At 42.0% G+C, this 20013-nt stretch overlaps 1 protein-coding gene and 1 long non-coding RNA gene across 2 annotated transcripts; one reads left to right on the top strand and one right to left on the bottom strand.

Moving 5' to 3' along the window:
* Positions 1-592: 592 nt before the first annotated feature.
* LOC309347410 lies at positions 593-5065 on the top strand. The gene is made up of 3 exons (XR_014158926.1): positions 593-1201; positions 1947-2009; positions 2487-5065. It is a non-coding gene; the product is annotated as an uncharacterized lncRNA (long non-coding RNA).
* On the bottom strand, positions 3163-19653 carry ATMIN (ATM interactor). The gene is made up of 4 exons (XM_081871916.1): positions 19478-19653; positions 12917-13042; positions 11730-11929; positions 3163-11070 (listed from the first exon to the last, which is right to left on the bottom strand). The coding sequence occupies exons 1-4, from the start codon at positions 19514-19516 to the stop codon at positions 9252-9254; spliced, it is 2184 nt and encodes a 727-aa protein (XP_081728042.1). The 5' UTR covers positions 19517-19653; the 3' UTR covers positions 3163-9251.
* Between the last annotated feature and the right edge of the window lie 360 nt (positions 19654-20013).

The raw sequence follows: 20013 nt of genomic DNA, 5'->3' as shown, positions 1-20013 counted from the left end.
ATGTGGAATTTTCCTTTACAGTAAACATGGGCTAAATATAGTACACAAACTTTTTTTTTTAAAAAAATCACCAATTAAGTTAGGATACATCAAGTACAGCCTTCAAACTATAATTATTCTCTTAGCATGGCAGCAAAATCTTATAATTATTTGGAGGCTTAGTTCTAAGAGGTATGATAACCATAAATTAAAATGAGTAGCCTTTTCCTTTTACATGACCTCTAAGAACCTTCATGGGTTTGGTGTTTGTCCTTTAATATATGGCGCTCTGAAACACAGGGCTTATCCACACTTCCTCTTGCCATGCTGCTTTCCCCCAGTGAAAACCCACTCCTCATCACTCCTCATTTGTTCCAAGCTAAAGAGCTGGTTTCCCCTTGAAAGCGAGCATGGCAAGGGGGAAGCCACTTGGACTTGAGCTTTCTAGGTGTGGAACAAACAAAAGTGTGGATGAACCCCAAGGCTCCACAGAGGAGTCTGCAGAACTTTTTGATGTGTTCCAATTACTGTTCTTGCTGCCAATAAAGAGGCTAAAATAAAGACTTTTTATTTTGGTGTAGACTTAAGTAGTTTGGTGAAATAACCAGAATTGCACATAGAGGAGTCTTTGAAATCTTCTCTTTAGTCATATTGCTAATTTTTTTGGGGAAAAAATTCTTACCCCCAAACGCCTCTATCAAAGAACATGACTACCACCTGTGGGCAAATGTACCAGTCCCTTGCCATCCCTTCCAACATTTGAAGCTGCTTTGAAGGTATGGGGGGAGGGGGATGAATAAGAGGGAGCACTTCCTTGCTGTCTTAAGACAGATGTGAGCTTGATGTGGATCTCCACCTATTTTTGATGCCCCCCCAATACCATAGCCCCACCGAACAAAACAGTGTCAAGCAGGCATTTGTACACATGTGGTCAAGGCACAGAGGCTAAGGCACTCCTTCAGAGTGCCCTTGTAGGCCCTACACTCTCCAGATTGGCTCTTGCTGCTGCTGGAGACAGAAAAGTATGTGAGGGTCAGCACCAGACACAGCAGCTAGCATGCTTGTCTATCGTGGCGCTTTGTGATCAGGGAAGGATCAAGGTGGCAAAGCACAGGATCACAGTTACAAAGAGGAAGTGCTGAGGGAGATTTGAAGGCTGTATACAGCAAGCCTTTCATTTACTTTTGAGTGCATGGATGGGGTTGTGGATGCAGAGGTGGAGGTGTAGCACCCTGCTTGTGGTTAACGCTTAGCTGGAATGAAATATTCAACGCAGCAATAGAGAAATTAAAATAATAATTTATTTGTCAGACAAATAAATGATAGGCACAGTGGTATATGGTTACCAAAGCTCTGCCTGCCCTCCAGCCCTGATGGCCAGCACTTGTATTTCCTCAACCCAGCCCCCTTGCTCCTCCTTTGGCTGCCTCTGTCCAATCAGCCTGGTTGAAATTCCTATTGGCTGTTTGCTAGAACCAATCATAAAAGATACACCCATTTCCTATTACCTTTTATGGGAGACAAAGAGCTATATTTCCTTCTATCCATAAATGGCAGACAAGTAGCCATATATCTTACATTTGCCTCGACAAGGCACCTTAATTACCAGATCACCTTTTGCCCTTGTTGCCCCTGTTGCCCCTGCATTCCAAAACAAATGGCTCGTGGTATTAAGTTCTATCTAAACAGAGATCTTACTATTTACCAACTCTTAATTAGTGTTTTTGCAGCTTGGTTGTATTCTGTAATATGTAGGGTCAGTGTAACCTTTGCTTCCAGCCTGTATTTCCCTTTTTACAACTTTGAGAAACTTGTCTCCTGCTTCTGCTATAAATCAGGGGGGCCCCTTGTCCAGGAGGATAAACAACTGCCAAAGTACTTAGCCAGCTGCTTTTCTGCCTGGCATGAAACATTTGCAAATCTTTAAGCTCATTTTAAAATACAGGGCTTGATCAGATGCCTCAGAGGGGCATAGCACAGGTGAGGGGAAAGAAGGGTAGATGGAGAGGGAGGCAAAAATAGCAACTACTGTATTTTTGGCCCTATAGGACGCACCTAGATTTTTTTTTGGGGGGGGGGGAATAAAGGAAAAAAAAAATTTCCCCACCCCAGGCGTGGGGCTGGGGCGGGGGAAGCCCGAGCTCCCCCTTCCCCCTTCCCCCAGGCCCCAGAACGGGACCCAGAGCGATGCTGAAGCTGCGTGCAGCTTTGGCATCGCTCTGGGAGCTTGCGGGGCTGGAGGAGGGGGAAGCCCTCCACCAGCCTTCTAACCAAGTTGGGGGACAGCGGGAAGGGTGCGCTGTGCCTCTCCCGCTGTCCCCCGAGTTTGTGGGGCTGGCGGTGGGGCTCTCCTGAAGCCTGGAGAGCGAGAGGGGTCGGTGCGCACCGACCCCTCTCGCTCTCCAGGTTTCAGCGAAAGCCTGCATTCGCCCCATAGGACGCACACACATTTCGCCTTCATTTTTGGAGGGGAAAAGTGTGTCCTATAGGGCGAAAAATACGGTAAGTGATAAAATAATATGATGAACGACAGAGAAACGAACAGAAAAACAGAATGGAAGAGAGGAAGAATAGCTGGTATGAGAGGGTTTGTGTTTGTGTGTGTTTGAGACTGGATGGAGGATGGAAGCATGTCTGTTGTGTGTAAGGATGGAAGGGGTTGGCTTATGTGAGGAGGAATGGTTGATGAAATGGGGAAAAGCTGTGAGGAAAAAGGGGTGGGCTATCCGTTGGCTCCAGCCTTGCCTACTGCCGTTATGCGGCCTCTGACCACCTTTCCCCACGGAATGCAGCTCCTGCATTCAGAACTGTTGGCCACCCCATATTAAACCATAGCCACGCTTGCATAGCCCTGGGAAAAGAATGCCAGCATGGCTACATCTCCTGCAGTCACGCCCCATCATTTGCAAACCCCTTGCATCAGGGCAAGACCATACCCTTTATCACTACTTTGGTTTTCAGGCAAGGAATAAAAAAGAAATGCTATCTCCATCCACACAGCCAAAGGCTATTGCACTACAGCAATTTGACGGGGGCTAGTGAAAAGTGTGACACTGCGTTTCTATTTCACAGTATAATCTGCTTTCTAGACCCAACTATTTCTTTTCAATAGAGGAATGAAATGGCAAAGTGTTCAAGTAACCATTTAGTGTAAAACAAGAGGCAGGGGAAAAAACTGGTGAGTTAAGGCAGAAAGACATTTATTTGTTCATCTTTGTGACATAAATGTGTTTCATTATATATACAGGTAGGCCCTTAACCTGAACATTTTTATTCGACAGAGAGTTCATTTATTTAAAGCTCACAGTATTTGCAGTTCTATGCATGCAATAGTGTGTGCAAACACCTAATGGACAGAGAAGAGTCAGTACTACCATTTTACTGTCTGAAAGCAGAGGAAACTGTGCACTTGCATGTTGGTCTAAATTGTCATTGTGTGCACGTGTAAGATTAATGTGCTCTTTGGCATTTCATCTTGATTAGCTGCCTGAAGAGAATACGTATGCATTGGAGGAGAAAAAGGAGGCTTGTGGCTCCATAAAGAATAACAGATTTAACTGTAGTAGATAAATTTGATCTTTAACAAAGTGGGCAGAAATGAGAGGGGGGAAACCCCTAGAAAAAGAGGACTACTCTGTCCCTAAACATGGCAGAAAGGAGGGTGTAGTGAAAATTGCAGCTGCAAACGAGAATGAGATTTTCCAGCCAGATATTAAAACCTTAATCAGATGACAACCTCCTCTTAAAGGTAACAGGCCACAGTTTCATTTTTATTCAGGATTCCTCCAGCCCATCTGCTCCTTACCCCCTCAGTGATAAAATGGAAGTCATTCTCTTGAGGCTAGGAAACAACAGCACTGTATTGTTTCCTTGCAAAAACTCCATAAAGTGCAAGAATTGGATACAGAAAATGTTCAATGATATACATGATCGATGCTGGAATTTAATACGGTGTAATTCAGATGTTTTATCTACATGCCAAGGTTCTGATACAACCCTTGTCCCTTTAATAGATAAACTGTGTGTATTTACTCATTTTCACATTTCAGGCAACTTGCAGTGGACCAAACCCCTTAGTTCACTGGTATTGTTCAATGACACGGTATTGCTTCTGACATGGTATACCCATGCTTAGGCTGCAGGTGGGGGCTCACATTATTGAATGCTCCTCCATACAAAAGGATTTCCTCTTATTTTCTATATGGAAAACTAGGTATTAGGGAATTAAAAAAAAATTGCAGGGGGGTTGAGGTGTAATCAAGCATACGTGTTCCCATCTGCAGCCCATACACAGCCTAGACACATGTTTATTCACAGTGCAATCCTACATTTAGTCAGAAACAAGTCCCCAACCTCCAAAAACCCAAATCCCCATAAAGCATCCAGAGGCTCACAGAGTTTCATTTCCAGTGTCTGTCAATCTGCAGTCAGATGTGAAGCATGTGTGTGTATGTATGCACACCTAGAATTTTTCTTGAAAATTAGCAAGCATAATGAAATGAAATACCATACTTTGATCCAGCAGGAGTAAGACATCACACTAAGCTCTGCAACTCAGGTTTTTTGTTTTCAAGTTTAGAAATATCCATTAAGCAGACTAGTGCTATTTCGTGGTGCAAAATGATATTCAAGAATGTTCCTTTAAAAGTTAATATAAGCTTTGCAAACAATTAAGAGGTGGTTGTCTATTTCCTGCCTTCTCATCCTCTTTTACTCTTTCATCCATCTCGAACCAGCTACAATGACAGGCAAATATCCTGGGTGCATCTACTGCCACAGGTAACCTCTAACGCTGCCTTTGCCAACCTGGCTGTGTTGGCTATGGCTTATGGGAACATCTGGAAGGCACCAGGTTGGCAAAGGCTACTGTACAGTGATTGTGAACGAGTTATTTTACTTTCTAAAATGATACTAAGCAACTCACCCAGTACAGTGAGTGTTAGGCCCTGTTTTCAGACGCTCAAAAAAGACAACTAAGCCCTCTAGAAGCAGGCGTGAGAAAGGAAGCAACCAAACCCTGGGGGGAACAGCTTGCCAAAGTTTCTTGTTGTTTGCCTGAGATGGGTAGTAACTTGTAGTACTTGCCTTATTATCGTTGCCGAAAAACAAATATGGTTGGTTTTTAGTTCAAGTTAATTTTAACCCTTAACTGAAGAAAAAGTGAAGAATTTCAAGGATGAGTGTTTCCCTATAGAAGACAGGACTCCAGTTAGAGCTGATGTAAATGTCAGCTGACTATATGCACCATGCATGCCGTATTATACTTGGGATTGTAAGGAAGATCATGCCTGTATATATCAGCGTCCACCAGATTGAGAGAAAGGCATTTCTTGTTTCTTAGTACTATAGCAATCAGGGCTAGTCACACAAACACTAAGATATCAGTATGTATATTAGCATCTTTCACCTTCTATGAAGTAGAAGATTAGTATGTAGAAGCTGAGCATTCTTAGTTTGCTTTTGACAACAACATGCTGAGTTTGATAGGTTGCAGAGGGCTGGGTGGTTTAGATCTAACAAGGGATAATCTCCAGCTCAGAAGGAGGATATGTGGTATCAACCTCTATTCAGGTCAGCTGGTTCATGCTGACAAAAACTTACCTTCCTGTAGCTATTGTGTCATGCAAGTGGGCCCTCTGTGTCTAGGTCATGACAATCATGCTAAACACTTGTATATAAACCAATTCTTTAAAAATTCAAATCTGTTTACTGCTCCCTCATTAGCAGGTAGGTTACCCTGATTGCTAGAAAATACTATGGAATTGGAAAACCAAAGGCAGAAGATGTAGCTTATGCACCAAACTCCCTTTAATTAACTCATATTAATCAAATACAAGGATTGTGTGCAGACCGTTGCAAACTGAGCAACATTCTGGTTCAATCGCTCTGATCAAATGGTGGGGGGAAACAATCAATAGAAACAAAGAACAAAATGTTACAAGATTCATTTCGAAGACAGGCTCAAAATCTCCTTGAAAAGGATGCCAGGAACGTGAAAGGTGTTCAGAAACCAGGTCTTTTCTGCAAATATGACTAGGCTGAGTCAATATTTTCTCTCTATAGCAAATATATTCTTGGAATCTCCTACTAAAGAAAGAAGATAGCCAAAGGTGGGGCATGCAGGAGATCTGCCATTCCTGGAGGAGAAAATAAGCTACTGTAGTTTTGTACACTGAGCTGTGGATGGCTTTTAAGTCTTCTTCTATGAGTCCAAGGAGTGTGGAACATTTCTTCTCCCACAAGCAGAAATCCATGGATTGATTTAGTCACAGCAGCAGTTCAAGGCGAGCTATTGCATAAGCACCCTATGTAGGATAAGATACCAGTAACAGAATAGAGCCCAAAGGTCAATCTGCACTATTGGCACTGGCAGTACCCATCTATAAGTAGCTGCTTAAAGACAATCACATCAACTTAAGAAGGCGATTATATACCAACATGATCTCCACTGCATTAGTGGTACTTTGTTTAAGGTGTGGGGGACCCAGAACAGCTGCCTGTTTTGTTTGTGGAAAAGCTTAATATACATACTCATATTAGTGCCTGAACACCCTGACCACAGATACGCAACAACAATTCAAACCCACTTCAAGGTGGACACTTTAATCAAAAGTGGACCTAGGCTACTACATTCTGAACTGCAAGTACCAAGCTGTATACCACAGCAAGCCGGATGACACTAGCTTTGCACTGGAAGCACTAGGAGAGCACTAAGCTTCAGTGGGATAAGGGACTTTTTAGTTGCATCCCAACAAGAGTATAGTTAAATTTCTGGAGTGCCATCTTTTTAATGTATTTTAAATTGTTGTGAACCAACCTGGGATCTTATGGTGGAAGGGCAAGTAATAAATCAAATAATAAATAATAATAAATAATTCATGTGACCATGGAGGAATAACAGTACCACTCCTGACTGACAATTGACCTTAGATCAAAACAACTTGCATGATACATAAAGAGTGCACCCTAGTGATGTCATTACTTCACTGCTGCCTGGGACTCTGACCAAACTGCATAATTTCAGCTTCATTGCTTGTTAAACAGCATCAATCTAGAGATTGATTGAAGAACAGTGTGTAACCTGCATCAACCTGGAAGCTGTTTGCCACTCTTTGGCTGAAGCAATCAGCTGGTGCATACCAAAGTGTTATGTAAGTACAGGACCCAGTTGAGAGTTCTTCTTCCAAATGCTTATCCAAGGCTCAGTGGGAAATAGATGCTCAATTCTGCGGAATAAAGGCTTGGAGAGAGAAAACATAAACCCTGCATACAATTAATGAAGATTGCAAATATCCAGTGTAGGATATTCTCTTCAATAAACAAAAAACGGAAATAGAAGAACATCAACAGATAACACTGAGCAGTTGCTAACACTTTAGACTTTGCACAGAGTATTTTGGGTAAGACTTAGAAGGAAAGACACAAAATCAGTGTGGAAGTGATGGGTCTATGCTGACAGACCATTAGCAGCACTATACAAAGACAACAACAGGCCCTACCACTGAACATGGTGCTCTCCAGATGCTGCTGAACTCCCAACTCCCATCAGCCTCAGCCAGTAGGGACAATTGTCAGGGATGATAACAGTTGTAGCCCAGGAACATCTGGAGGACCACAGATCCTCCATCCTAGCCTTAAGTTTTTTTGCTCTTTGAAAGATAAGTTGTTCTTGGAGGAGCTGAGGGCTCAACATGAATTTAAAGAATTCAAGCACAAACAGAACTTTATGTCCAACAGCAGGTAAAAGCTGTAGCTGAGCACATGCCATCTGCTATTTTGATGAACAATTTCCTTTATCACTTGGTAGAAGAGCTTCCTAGTAATCTTGTCCTGAGCAGATAGGAACTCACGGTGTTCTCATAGTTTGCCTTGCAGCTATGTTTCCAAAGTGATTGTTTGACATAAGCTCTTAGGACAGATTAAAAAGAAAAAAGGTACATTGGAAATTTTAGTCAATAATCCCTTTTCAGAGGCAATGAAAACCAGCAGCTCTGAAGAGTTGCTGACACAAAATACACTGAATTAAATAACATATATCCAAGTGTATATTTGAAGTATCCTCTCTCATTTCTGCATTGGTGCCTTCCTTTCTTTTCCTTACTTAATATAGATTTTTGCAAGCCATTGAGCTTAATTCCAAACTGTCTGCTAGAACTTGGCAAGACTGTTCAAAAACTAAACGTCTTACAGGCTACTAACATTGTTTCAAGAAAATTGAATCCATGATCAACAAGGATTTACCCATGTTAAACATGTTGGGTTGTATTCAACATTAGTCATACACTGAGCAGACCAACCAAAATTAATGGACATGGCTAAATTAGATTAATTTCAGTAATCCTAGTTTTAGTATAGCTTAGCTGTACAGAATCCAAAGTGTACTGCTGCACATTTTTCTTAGCATGGTGATGTCAATATTCAGTTGTCCACCTACCCACAGTCACAAGTATGAAGTCTTACTAAATTTATATGGATTAGAAGCCAGATGACACACACACACACACACACACACACACACACACACACACACACAGAGAGAGAGAGAGAGAGAGAGAGAAAGAAAGAAAGAAAACTTGTTCTGTACTTTGGTTGGTTTTCTAGGAAGCAACAAGCTGCTGCAAGTATGTAGGGCACATTCCTGCCAAATTGTTAGCCTATGTCACAGCAACATGCGGAAGCGTGAATCTGTAGGAATTCTTGGGCACAACCATGATGTAACCCCTGTAGAGCTGAATTGCAACGATGAACTCCAAAAACAAGAAGAAAAAAGAGAAGAGCTCCATTTTCAGGATTTGGGGAATGAGCCAGAATTTAAAGAAAACTAGGTTTTGGTCCATTAAAAAACAAATAAACACCTACAGCACAATTCCATGTTTGATTACTCAAGAACTCCACTCTGTTTAGTGGACTTCTTCCCAAGTACAGGACTGCTGCGTTAATAGTCAAGATCAGAGGACAGGTATTACTAACAGCTATGAGTTTGGAACTTAAAAGAGTTTTTTTTAAAAAATGTAACTCAGCATAGCAGAGGGCAGACACAAGATTACTACCAGTTATGAAGTGTTCAAACATACACAAACACACAGCAGTGAACATATGCACACAGGATTCATATTAGTAAACACAAAACAGTTAAAGTACCTTATAGTAGGACACAGTTTGTAAACCAACCATATGTGGTCAATTACATTCAGTGGAGGTGACTTGAATGTCAGTTTCTCCTACCCACACATAACTTAATCCTCAAAGAAAAGAGAGTTTGAGAACAGCACTCAATGGTTTGATTTATCAGGACCCTGAAACAGAGAACACAATTCTGCACAAGTCTGTGTTTCGACTGAACTGAACTGTGACTCCATTGTATTCCAGGCCAAGTCAGCCAACAAAAAGTCATCCATAGCAGTCTGAGTCTCATTGCTAGTAAGAAATAAACTGCCAAGGGTTTCAAAGCAGCTATCCATGGTCTGTGTTTCAGCACTATTCAGCTGGACTTTGCTTTCTGCCATTTGGTTAGAGGAATTTTTTGCAGGAAAATGCACTTCTGTCTGTGTTTCTGTATCAGATGAGTCTGTGCTCATAGAGAAGGTAGACTGTTTCAAGATGCTCCCCAAAGGCAAATAGGGGCTGTCTAAAAAGAAATTTAAGTCTGTCTGGGTCTGTGTGTCAAACATCTCCAAACCTAAGAAATTGGGATTACCCCTGCAGCTATAGGACTGGGTGGCATTATCTGAAAATAAATCTGTCTGGGTTTCAATATCTAGTAACTCTAAGACTGGCTCAGAGTTCAGCTGGGTCTCTTCCGTTTGTGTCTGGATATTGGAGGCTGTGAAGAAATCCTCAATGTCAAAATCAATTCCTGTGTTCTGCGTAGGGCCAGAAGGCAAGGGTGTGCCAGAATGCGAGCTAGTGTCAGTCAAAAGACTACGGTTATCCAATGACTGACCCGCTGTGTTATTAGAAAAAATAGTTTCAAGATCGTTCAGTAACTCCATTGTCTGGGTCTGATTGTCTGTCATAACCTGCTGTGGGAGAATATTATTTTGTGCACTGAAGCTGATAACTGGCTCACACTTAGTGTCTGGACTCAAAGATTTGCAGCTTCCTCTTTGCAGCAGACTTTGACCCAGGCCTGCAGCCATCAAGTTGCTGCCTGGAAGTCCCACTGTGGCTGAATCACTGAATGATGAACTAACACTGTCAAAAATGTCATTGCACATTACAGCCTGGTCCATTTGTACTCTCCCATCAATATCTTTCTGCGACCTATTGGTCTGAGTCTCCCGAGAAATTCCACATGACTGAAAGCAAGCCTGTGCAAGTGCATCTGTCTGAGCAGCTATGGAAGAAGTCAACTTTGAACTGGGTAACAGTGTCTGTGTCTGCACATTAATTGGCAACAAAACCTGAGAGCTGAACGTCAGGTCTGTTTGAGAACAAGAGGACACCGATGAATCAGGAGTCCAGGCTGCAGATGCCACAAAGTTCTGCGAAATATAAGATAAGTCCGTCTGCACATTTGTTGAACAAATCCCGTTCTTGTAGCATATGGCTTCCAGATCTTGGATTGTATTATCTGATGCCCCTTTACCCAAATTGACCTGGATACCTGTGCTGACTGGCTCAACACTGCCAGCATTTTTGGTTTTTGAAAGGGGCAAGGTGCTTTTAAATGCAAGTGTTTCAGCCTCCAGTCCTGGTATCATAAATCCTACCGGCAGAGGCATTAGGTGAACAGTACTCATAACAGAGCCTTTGTCATCAACGGCAACTACAACGGGTTTGACAGAAGAGTCTGGTGCTGATACAAAGATAGGCAATTGAGTAAGCTGCATTACAGGGAGTTTAACCAAAGCCACTTTTGGCTTTGGCAGAAGCAACTTTGGTGATTTTTTTGGCTGCGTTTGTGTTTGCTTAGTAGTATAGGAACAGCTAGAATCTTCAAAGGAAGCTGCTGGCTTCATCTCAGAGGTTTCCAAGTCTTTAGTGCTAGTACATCTGGTCTGGACACTGGCAGAAGCTCCTTTAACTTTTTCTCCCACCAACTGATTGGATACAGAGGTTTCAATTTTCCTTTTCTTACTTGGTGGATCCCTGTAAATATTACAAAATCTTTGACTAGGTACAGCTGTAGCACATATTCTTTCATTCCCTCCAAATCTTTCCCACCCCACCACTTTTACCATTTCTATAACAGACTTTAGAATAATTTGAATTGTTTGCCTTGAAAGCATACTTAGAGAAATAAAAATAGTAACACACTGAAGTAAGGTAAGGTTAAGCAGAAAACTGCATTGCTGGGTAAATAAATCAGAGTGCCTAGGTTATTCAACCAAAGCATAATCTTACAGCAGTTTAGCAGCCAACAATGCTGACCTAAAAGTAAAACTTGCACTGTAATTCCACACAGTCTATAATACTGTGCATTAAGCATTTTGATAAAGGACTTCAAAAGCAGTAGTCATCCCGCCTCCCCACATTGGATGGAAATGCATTCTGAATTCTTAGATAGTTCAAACACAATCACTTTTACTGGTGGCAGCATGTTGGATAATAATTGATTGTATAAAAGCCTGGAAAAATCCATGCCTCTTTAGTTATCCTTAAAAAAAATTGTTGGTAAGATAAGGGAAGCTGTCAGTGGCAGTGATCTTCACAGAATGGTGTTAGAACTCCTCCACCTTCCAATGTTTTAAGGCAAATATATGTGCACATATATGAAACAGTTAACAAAAGAAAAATGTTGCCCTTACCTATGTTCAACAGGGATCTCATGCTGTGTCCTATAAATATGAGACAATAATGCTGTCCTGCTAGCATAGGGGCATCCACAAGTACACTGGAAAGACTTGCCACAGTCCTCACTATGTCGCTTCAGATCCCATATGGTGCCATAGGAATTGCTGCATTTATCACATTTATGCTTCTTTTCAGCATGCATTTTCATAAAATGCTGAAATATAAAAACAAAAGTTAGGTAAATTATAGGAAACTGCCTTGGACAGCACTGGTTCATCTAGGTCAGTATTGTCTACACTGATTGGCAGTGGCTTCAGGATTTCAGACTGGGCTTTTCCTGAGCCCTACCTGGAGATGCCAGTGCTCTGTCACTGAGCGATGGTCCTTCCCAAACAAAAGAAAGTGGTACTATGTTTGAGACACAAAGCTGTTCAAGTTCCAGCCTTGTCTATGCAAGACAAGCACTTTTAAGCATGCTGTCAACATAATTTTTGATGCATTTTCATGCATTTTTAAATGACTGACCAGAGTTGATAGAGGGGTTTCAAGATTTTTCTGGAATTCCTGAAAATGGTTAAAACATGGGAACGAAAGTCCACATCTTGCTGCACCTCAACTCAATAAATACTGCAACTGATTTTAACAATTCCACTCTTTCAAAAGTTATTAAGAATCAGAGAATGCATTTCTTAGAAGATCCAGACCTCTGACATGCAGCCTGCATGAAGTTTGCAGTTAAGGTTCTCAATAATCTACACAGGCCCATTATAAGTTTTACACAGTTATGTACTTCTGGTGAAAAGAGGGCATATTACAGAGAGTTAAAGGAGTAATTGAATTAACTAGTCAGAGATCTACAGCAAAATTACCCTCCAATTTGTTCCTTTCATTTTCAGCTACTGAAGGCATATCTCAGCACATTTAATAAGTTTAATTTTCTAACGAAAGAGTAGCATGTATAAAACCTGTGCAATGATGCCGCAGGCTCCCTAGTTCCATGAGAGCTCTTTCCCAAACACTGATCCCAACAATAGACAACCGACAATATGAAATGACATTCATATGAAGCTTCTCTTATGATTATAATGGTATACATTTACACAGAAATCTTGCAATTCAGAAAGATGCAGGGCTCTTGAATAAGATGTTCCATATAAATTATATTGTTCTATTTATTGAATAATGTAGTTCGAATACATACCTGTCTTACAAGAGAAAATTGTGAAAAAGGCCTTTCTGGTCCTCTAGGGCAACCTTCAATAGGACAGCAGTAGTATTTCTGTGGCGTTTTCAAGTCTTTCCTTATTGCAGGATTTATTTTTCCATCCTGTAGGAGAAGATTATTATTAAATTGTATCTAATGTTTGGGGTTCAGAAGTATCTGGAATACAAATAAAGCTTGTCTTTATACAGCATTTTGCCTGCCTGCATACTGAAGAGACTCTCCACTTGAAACTTCTGTACATGTTTCAGTTATTCCCTATATGGAATAAAAACTTTAGGTAGTTTACATCCTAGCTCACTCTAATTGCCTAGATTATGTGACAGGTAGTTGATTATTCACTAACCCAGTTTGGGTCTATCCTGGCTAAATAAGCAGAGGTATGTACAAGGCTTTTGCTCATGTGCTCTATCTCATGTGCTCTGATTTAGAGAAGCCGTCCTGGTTTCTGATTTGATCCCAGAATGTCCTGCTTTTCCTTAGGATGTCCCTGTTTTCACTGGAGAAATGTTGGAGGGTATGGAGTTATCTAACCCCAGAGCTGTCTAAAGGCAATACTGTATAGGGAAGGTTTTTTTTAATGTTTCATTATGTTTTCATATATGTTGGAAGCTGCCCAGAGTGGCTGAGGCAACACAGTAAGATGTGTGGGGTATAAATAGTAAAATTATCATTATGGAATGGGATGTCCCTATTTTCATCGGAGAAATGTTGGAGGGTATGCTATCCTCATGCTGCCACTTTCTTCCTTGGCATGCTGTGAGAAGCAAGGCAATTTTCAATTAACGATAGGTCCCAGTAACACAGTTACAATGTTCCCAACCACCCAGAATTTTAAACCATGGTTTGAAAATGTTCCAAACCTGAGACAACCAGTTTCCTAGTGCTAGTGTAATAAGAGTAGATGAAGAATTCTGGGGTTAATTTTGGGGCACCAAGAAGGAGGGAAGGGTGTGTGTGGACACAAGGCTTATTCACATCTGGGCTTGTTAAACCATGAAGATATGATTGAGTGAACACTGTCACTTAGGAAACAGAAACATTTTGCAGAAAACATTATGCTGAACTTTTAGACCAAACGATTTAGAACCAAACATCTCACAGCAAGAGAGTGTAATATTAAATTCCAAACAAACTGAAGCTAGGGAGGCTAGTGCTATACCAATGACTTGTGATGTCAGAGCCATGAACCAGATCAAGGAACCACTGATTGTTCCAGTCTCCCCACAGCTGAACTTAAGCAGGCTTTTGATCATACTGTGATTCAGAGCAAGCATGGACAAAAACACAGAATAATGAGCATATTATTTCCTATAATATTATATTAAAAAACGCAAAGTTTCTGGCACTTCTGGTTGGAAAGATTTGCTTGAAATATGTGTGGATATGGCTCCTAAAATCTCAGAAGCCAGAAGGAAATCAGTAGGATTTCCAGTAACTTTGAGATAGGGCTTAATTCCAGTAGTTTTGGGACAGGGATTCAGTGCCCAACATTACAAAATAGTTTGATTGCAGAAGTATATGGGTGTGGTTCAATTAATACAAAGAGACAGCTTTCCTTGGTATAAAATTTGGACTGCAGAACTTTTAAAGGCTTTTTAAAGTGTGGCATTCTCTTTATACATCAAGGTCCCCAAGCATTCGTAATCCAAGGCTTTCCAAACCAGCTGAATTAGATACATGCTCAGACTGGCTGGAGTGTTAAGTTTCATCATCGGTGCCCAACCTCTTCTCTATCTTCTTTTTATCTTCCCTTTCAAAAAGGAGTGGGGAAAGTGTGAGAGAACAGCCTAGAGATGCTAAAACCTGAAATGCAACGATTCAGTCCTGAAGAATGCAGGAAGACTCTCTCTCCTCTTCAGGCCGTCCCTACCCTTCTGTTAATATACAGCAGTGGTAGCATATATAAATCCCTAGGAATGAAAAATATTTCCAATCTTTAAGCAAAAGAATCTTTAAAAACAACAAAAAGCTGCCAGCATTTATTTATTACATTTTTCATCTCAGGCTTCCACCCATCCATTTTATCTTCACAACTACTACATGAAGTAAGTTAGGCTGAAGAATAATGACTGCCTCAAGGTCACCTAGTGAGATCCATGGATGAGTGGTGACTTAAAACTGGCTCACAGACCCAGTGACTGGAGTCTTCCTGTTTATTTTACAGAGCTCAGTTTCCCCATATACAATGCAAGTCTCACTTCAAAATTCACTCACAAGGGTATACAGATTTCCACATACTCATAGTTCTAAAGCACCATCAGGTATCTTACTGTCTACTGTAATATTGGCACTAAAATATAGAATATCATTTTGAGAAAACTCTTTGTTGGTTGGAGTGAAAATAAGTCTGAAAAGATATTCCTGAGGTAAAAGCCCAACAAGCCATTATGCCACCCTGGGATATGTAAAGGGATGAGGAGAGATTACAAGGAGTCCAAGTAGGACCTGTTGCAATATTATTGTCACATTACTTCAAAATCTTAATTAAGTCCAGTACTTTCCAAACAAAGTATCTGGCTGCAAGATGGAGGACATTGTTTTATAAACACTCATTTTGCTCTAAATAGCTACAGCTTCCCACCAGAGGTTTTATCAAGCACTTCTGGAAGGGATTTGGAGGAAGCCGCCAGCCACTTCCCATTAAAGGTCACATTTCAAATTTGGAAAGAGATTAAAACTTAAATAGTATTATCAACAAAGTACAATCAGAAGCAGGAACCCAACCATAAAGGCAGTAGCAAAGATGTAAGTACTTCATTTAAATACCAGGATTTTGAAAACAGCACCATGGGCTCGGGCACAAAGCTCATTTTCAAGATAAACACAAGAGAAGAGAAAGTTACGGGAGAAAAGAAAGATTAGCGGTAGGGATTCTGGCTTTGGTGAGAGGAGGTTTCCTTGCTTAGCCTGAAATACACAGAGCAGCTGAAGGAATCTGTAATTAAGTACAGTGAGCCTTTCATAGCTACAGTGATTAGGTTACATGGGTTTCACGCTAGGTCTGGGAAGGTTATGAAGTTGTCCTTACCTGGGGCATACTCAGAGATTTTAAGAAAAGTACAGTGGTACCTTGGTTCTCAACATCTTGGTACTCAAACAACTTGGAACCCAAACACTGCAAACCCAGCAGTAAGTGTTCTGGTTTGGGAATTTTTTTCGGAAGCTGAACATGCTCCGCTTTGAGTGCCACACTTCCGTTTTGAGTGTTATGCTGAGGTCTGTCTGTTTTTCCTATTTATTTTGCATTTTTGTAGCTCTTTTTTGTTTTGATTTTGTGACAGTGTGGAACCCAGGTCAGGTACTGATTGATTGGTTGTGTGACTGCAGTACATTGATTATTGCTTTCATTTTATGGATCAATGATATTGTTAGATAGTAAAATTCATGCTAAATTGCTGTTTTAGGGGTTGTTTTTTAAAGTCTGGAATGGATTAATCCATTTTGCATTACTTTCTATGGGAAAGTGCGCTTTGGTTTTGGAACGCTTTGGTTTTGGAACGGACTTCCGGAATGGATTAAGTTTGAGAACCAAGGTACCACTGTACAGAGTGAATTTGTGGAATGAAAGAGCACATAGGTTGCGATAAAGCAATGTAGATGGTGAGGCAATACTGTTCATTGAACCTAGAAAGCTTAGATGAAGTACAGTTTCAGAGCTTAGGAAGGGATTTCTAAATATTTTAAATGGGGATGCTCTTGCCTGATTTTAACAACAGCACAGCTTGGCGGGCAGGATGTTTGGCTGGAGTGAGGAATCAGGAAGGGCTGCAACAAGGCCAAATGAAGCTGCAACATGTATCAGTGGGCCATAGTAGTTGAAGGATTCTGAGAGTTTGAAGAAACCCTGACCTGCACCTAGTACATTTATATTAGAGCCTACTGATAAGAAACAGATTTTAGGGTGGGTTTATTATTTGGTCCTTCAAGAGGCGCCTCCTCATATTTGCTTACAGAAAAAGCTTTTTAGTGTGTAAATATGTTTGTGTGAGAGAGTGTACAGGAGGATCATAGTGAGGGGATTTGTCAGATGCTTATGGTGAGGGTCACAGATTAGTGGTGCCACTACTTGTCTCCTTTTTGCAGAAAGACATATCATCATATGGGGCTAAATAGGTGGTGGCAGCAGCAAGTGTCTGGAAGGTCCAGTTCAAATTATGTAGTCACTTGAGACTTCTAGTTCGGGCTTTGGTTCTAAACCTGCTTACTATGAGGGAGCAAGAACAGTGGTTCTCCAATATTACAGGCAAGTCTTCCCCAGCCCTGTTACTCAAACAACCCTTTACAGTGGTACCTCGGGTTACATACGCTTCAGGTTACAGACTCCGCTAACCCAGAAATAGTGCTTCAGGTCAAGAACTTTGCTTCAGGATGAGAACAGAAATCGTGCTCCGGCGGCGCGGTGGCAGCGGGAGGCCCCATTAGCTAAAGTGGTGCTTCAGGTTAAGAACAGTTTTAGGTTAAGAACGGACCTCCGGAACGAATTAAGTACTTAGCCCGAGGTACCACTGCACTTATGTTACACATTGTTCTAGGTCAAGCAGAATGTGTGGTGGATGGTTACCAATTACGGTATGTATTGCAACTCTGTGAATGAATGGTTAGAATGGATACTTTCTGCTGAAAAATTACTAAAGGAAAGGAAGTAGGATGGCAGCTGAGCTGAACTGCTGAGTATCACAAATGAACAAAGCATTAGAATTCTCCCTCTACAGAATCATCATGAAGCTACAGAGTTAAGAACCCACAATAAGAGCCACAGTCCTTGGAAGTCACAGGCTAACCTATGATTAACAGAAATTCCAGAAGCATGAGAGGAAAATAACATTCCAGGGATAGCTGGTACCCAGTCTTCCCCAGGAAGAACAGAAAACATCCTGATAATGCCAAAGTTGCTTGCAATTATGATGCCAATCAACCAAGTTACGAACTAGAGAATTTTGGGAAGTACTAAGTGAACAGACGAAGAGGCTCAGATGATCAAGTTATTGAGGGATAAAAGGTATTAGAGGGACAGAACCATTTGGGGAGGGGCAAGATCTCTGCAGTGTAAAGCTTCCACCACAAACCCCACTCCATCACAGAGTGTTTGTGAGTGTATGAGACCTCTCTAACTTTGATTTCAATAAACCCAGTGTTTTGCCTCCCCCTTATAAGTCCCTCACTAACTTATTTCAGGCTGAGTATAGTCTGACTATACTCCCAACATTTGGAGATACTGATGATTGAACCTGAAACCTTCTACATTCAAAGCATATGAAATGAAGTTACAATGGGTTGGGTTTCAATGGGTCTTCTCTGAGTAGAACTAACCTTGGATACAGCCCATTATACTGACTCAAAGGACAAAGTATGGCATTTTCATATACCATATTCATATGATTTAGATCATGAATGGCAACGTGGTGGCCACAAGTTGTTATGGACTACGATCCCCCCATAATATCTGATCACTGGCCATGATGGCTGGGGCTGATGGTGGCAGCTGTAGTCCAAAATGTCTAGAGGGCACCATGTTGGCTACTCCCAGTCTTACACCAATGGTTATCTAATTCAGTATTTTCTATCTTGACTGGCCACAGGTCTCTCGGATCTCAAGGATGATTATTTCACAATAAGATACTTTTAACTGGAGGTGCCGAGTACTGTACAAGGAATCTTCTACATGAGCAACTAGGAAGCTACCTCACACCAAATCTGATCAAATGGTTCATCCAGCCCAGTATCATCTGCCACAACTAGCAGAAATTGAATCCTGTCCCAAGACTAAACCTGGAGCTTTATGGATGCAAAGGATGTGCATCACTTTAGCTATGGGCCCTCCCTAACATTTGCTCTTTTTAAAAGGTATTTTATTACCATGGTTGTATGGCATCCTGGCAGCTTTGCTAGGTATGCCTGAAACCTTTAAATAAAGCTAAGAAGTAATTGTGAGTGGGAAAGGGAGTCTCTGAGGTTTGATTTAACATTGTACTGGCACACCACTTTTCAAGCAAACAAAATGAGCTCAAAGTGGCTCACAACAACAAGGCATTAAAAAGATAGTAAGAATGCCACTGGAGGGAGGGAGAGGAAAGGGGTATTTGAGGTAAATCAACCAAAAGGGGTTGGGATGCGAAGAATAGGAAAAGGGCTTATGTTGCTGTGATTATTATTAATAACTGAAAGTCTATAGCTACCAGTTAATAATAATTGCCTGGGATACGAGGAGGGGCTGAATATTATAATTAATAGTTGAATTTTGTCTGCTACCCACCAATAACTACGACTTGGGAACATTGTGAACAAACCAATGCAGGAAGGGAGTGATTATTAACATTCACATTTGAATTCAGATAGCCGCCATCAATGAAAATAATTGAATTCTGATAGCTACCCATCAGTGGTACATTGTTACCTGGGAAGCTTATAAAGAAACCGAATGCTAAAAAGTGGGGCTGAAATGAAACCCTTCTCTGGCTCGCCTCTGGAGGGAGAGGGAAGGCGCTCGGTCCCCGGAGGAGCGGGAGAGCGGAGGAGGGCGCCGCCGCCGCCGCTTACCTGCTGCTGCTGCACGCCGTGGGCCTTGCTGAGGTGCATGCTCAGCGCCGGCGGGTTGGGCAGCACTTTGCCGCAGCCGGGCACCGTGCACAGGATGTTGCTCCTGACGGCCCGCGAGAGCTCCGTCACCGAGGGCCTCACCAGCTCCCACGGGCTCGACGGCTGCTCGCGGGGGCCGCGCGGCGCCGAGCGCGGAGGGCGGCCGAGCCCCAGGCCCAGGCCGGGCCGCCGAGCGGGCGGCGCCCGTGACACGGCTGCTGCGGCTCCTCCTGCCGCCGCCGCCGCCGCTGCTGCCGTAGCCGCCATGTTGCTCTCGGCCGTTCCCGATCCGCCGACCGGCGGGGCACTTCCGGTGGCGGGAAGAGAGGGAGAAAGAGCGTGGAAGGGAACTCGGCGGAGACTGACAGGCAGCTCATACATATTTATACCTGGCGTTTTCCATATTCATGAGGGGCCCGCGTTCTACGAAACAAGTCCCACACCCAGTTTGCTCCTAGTGCCTTCCAGATATTATCCGCGGCTGGAAATAAAAGCAG

The sequence above is a fragment of the Podarcis erhardii genome (genome assembly GCF_964252035.2).
Source record: "Podarcis erhardii genome assembly, chromosome: 7".
Lineage (NCBI taxonomy): Eukaryota > Metazoa > Chordata > Lepidosauria > Squamata > Lacertidae > Podarcis > Podarcis erhardii.
Note: the sequence above shows the minus strand (reverse complement) of the source record. Positions and strands in the feature narration are given on the sequence as shown.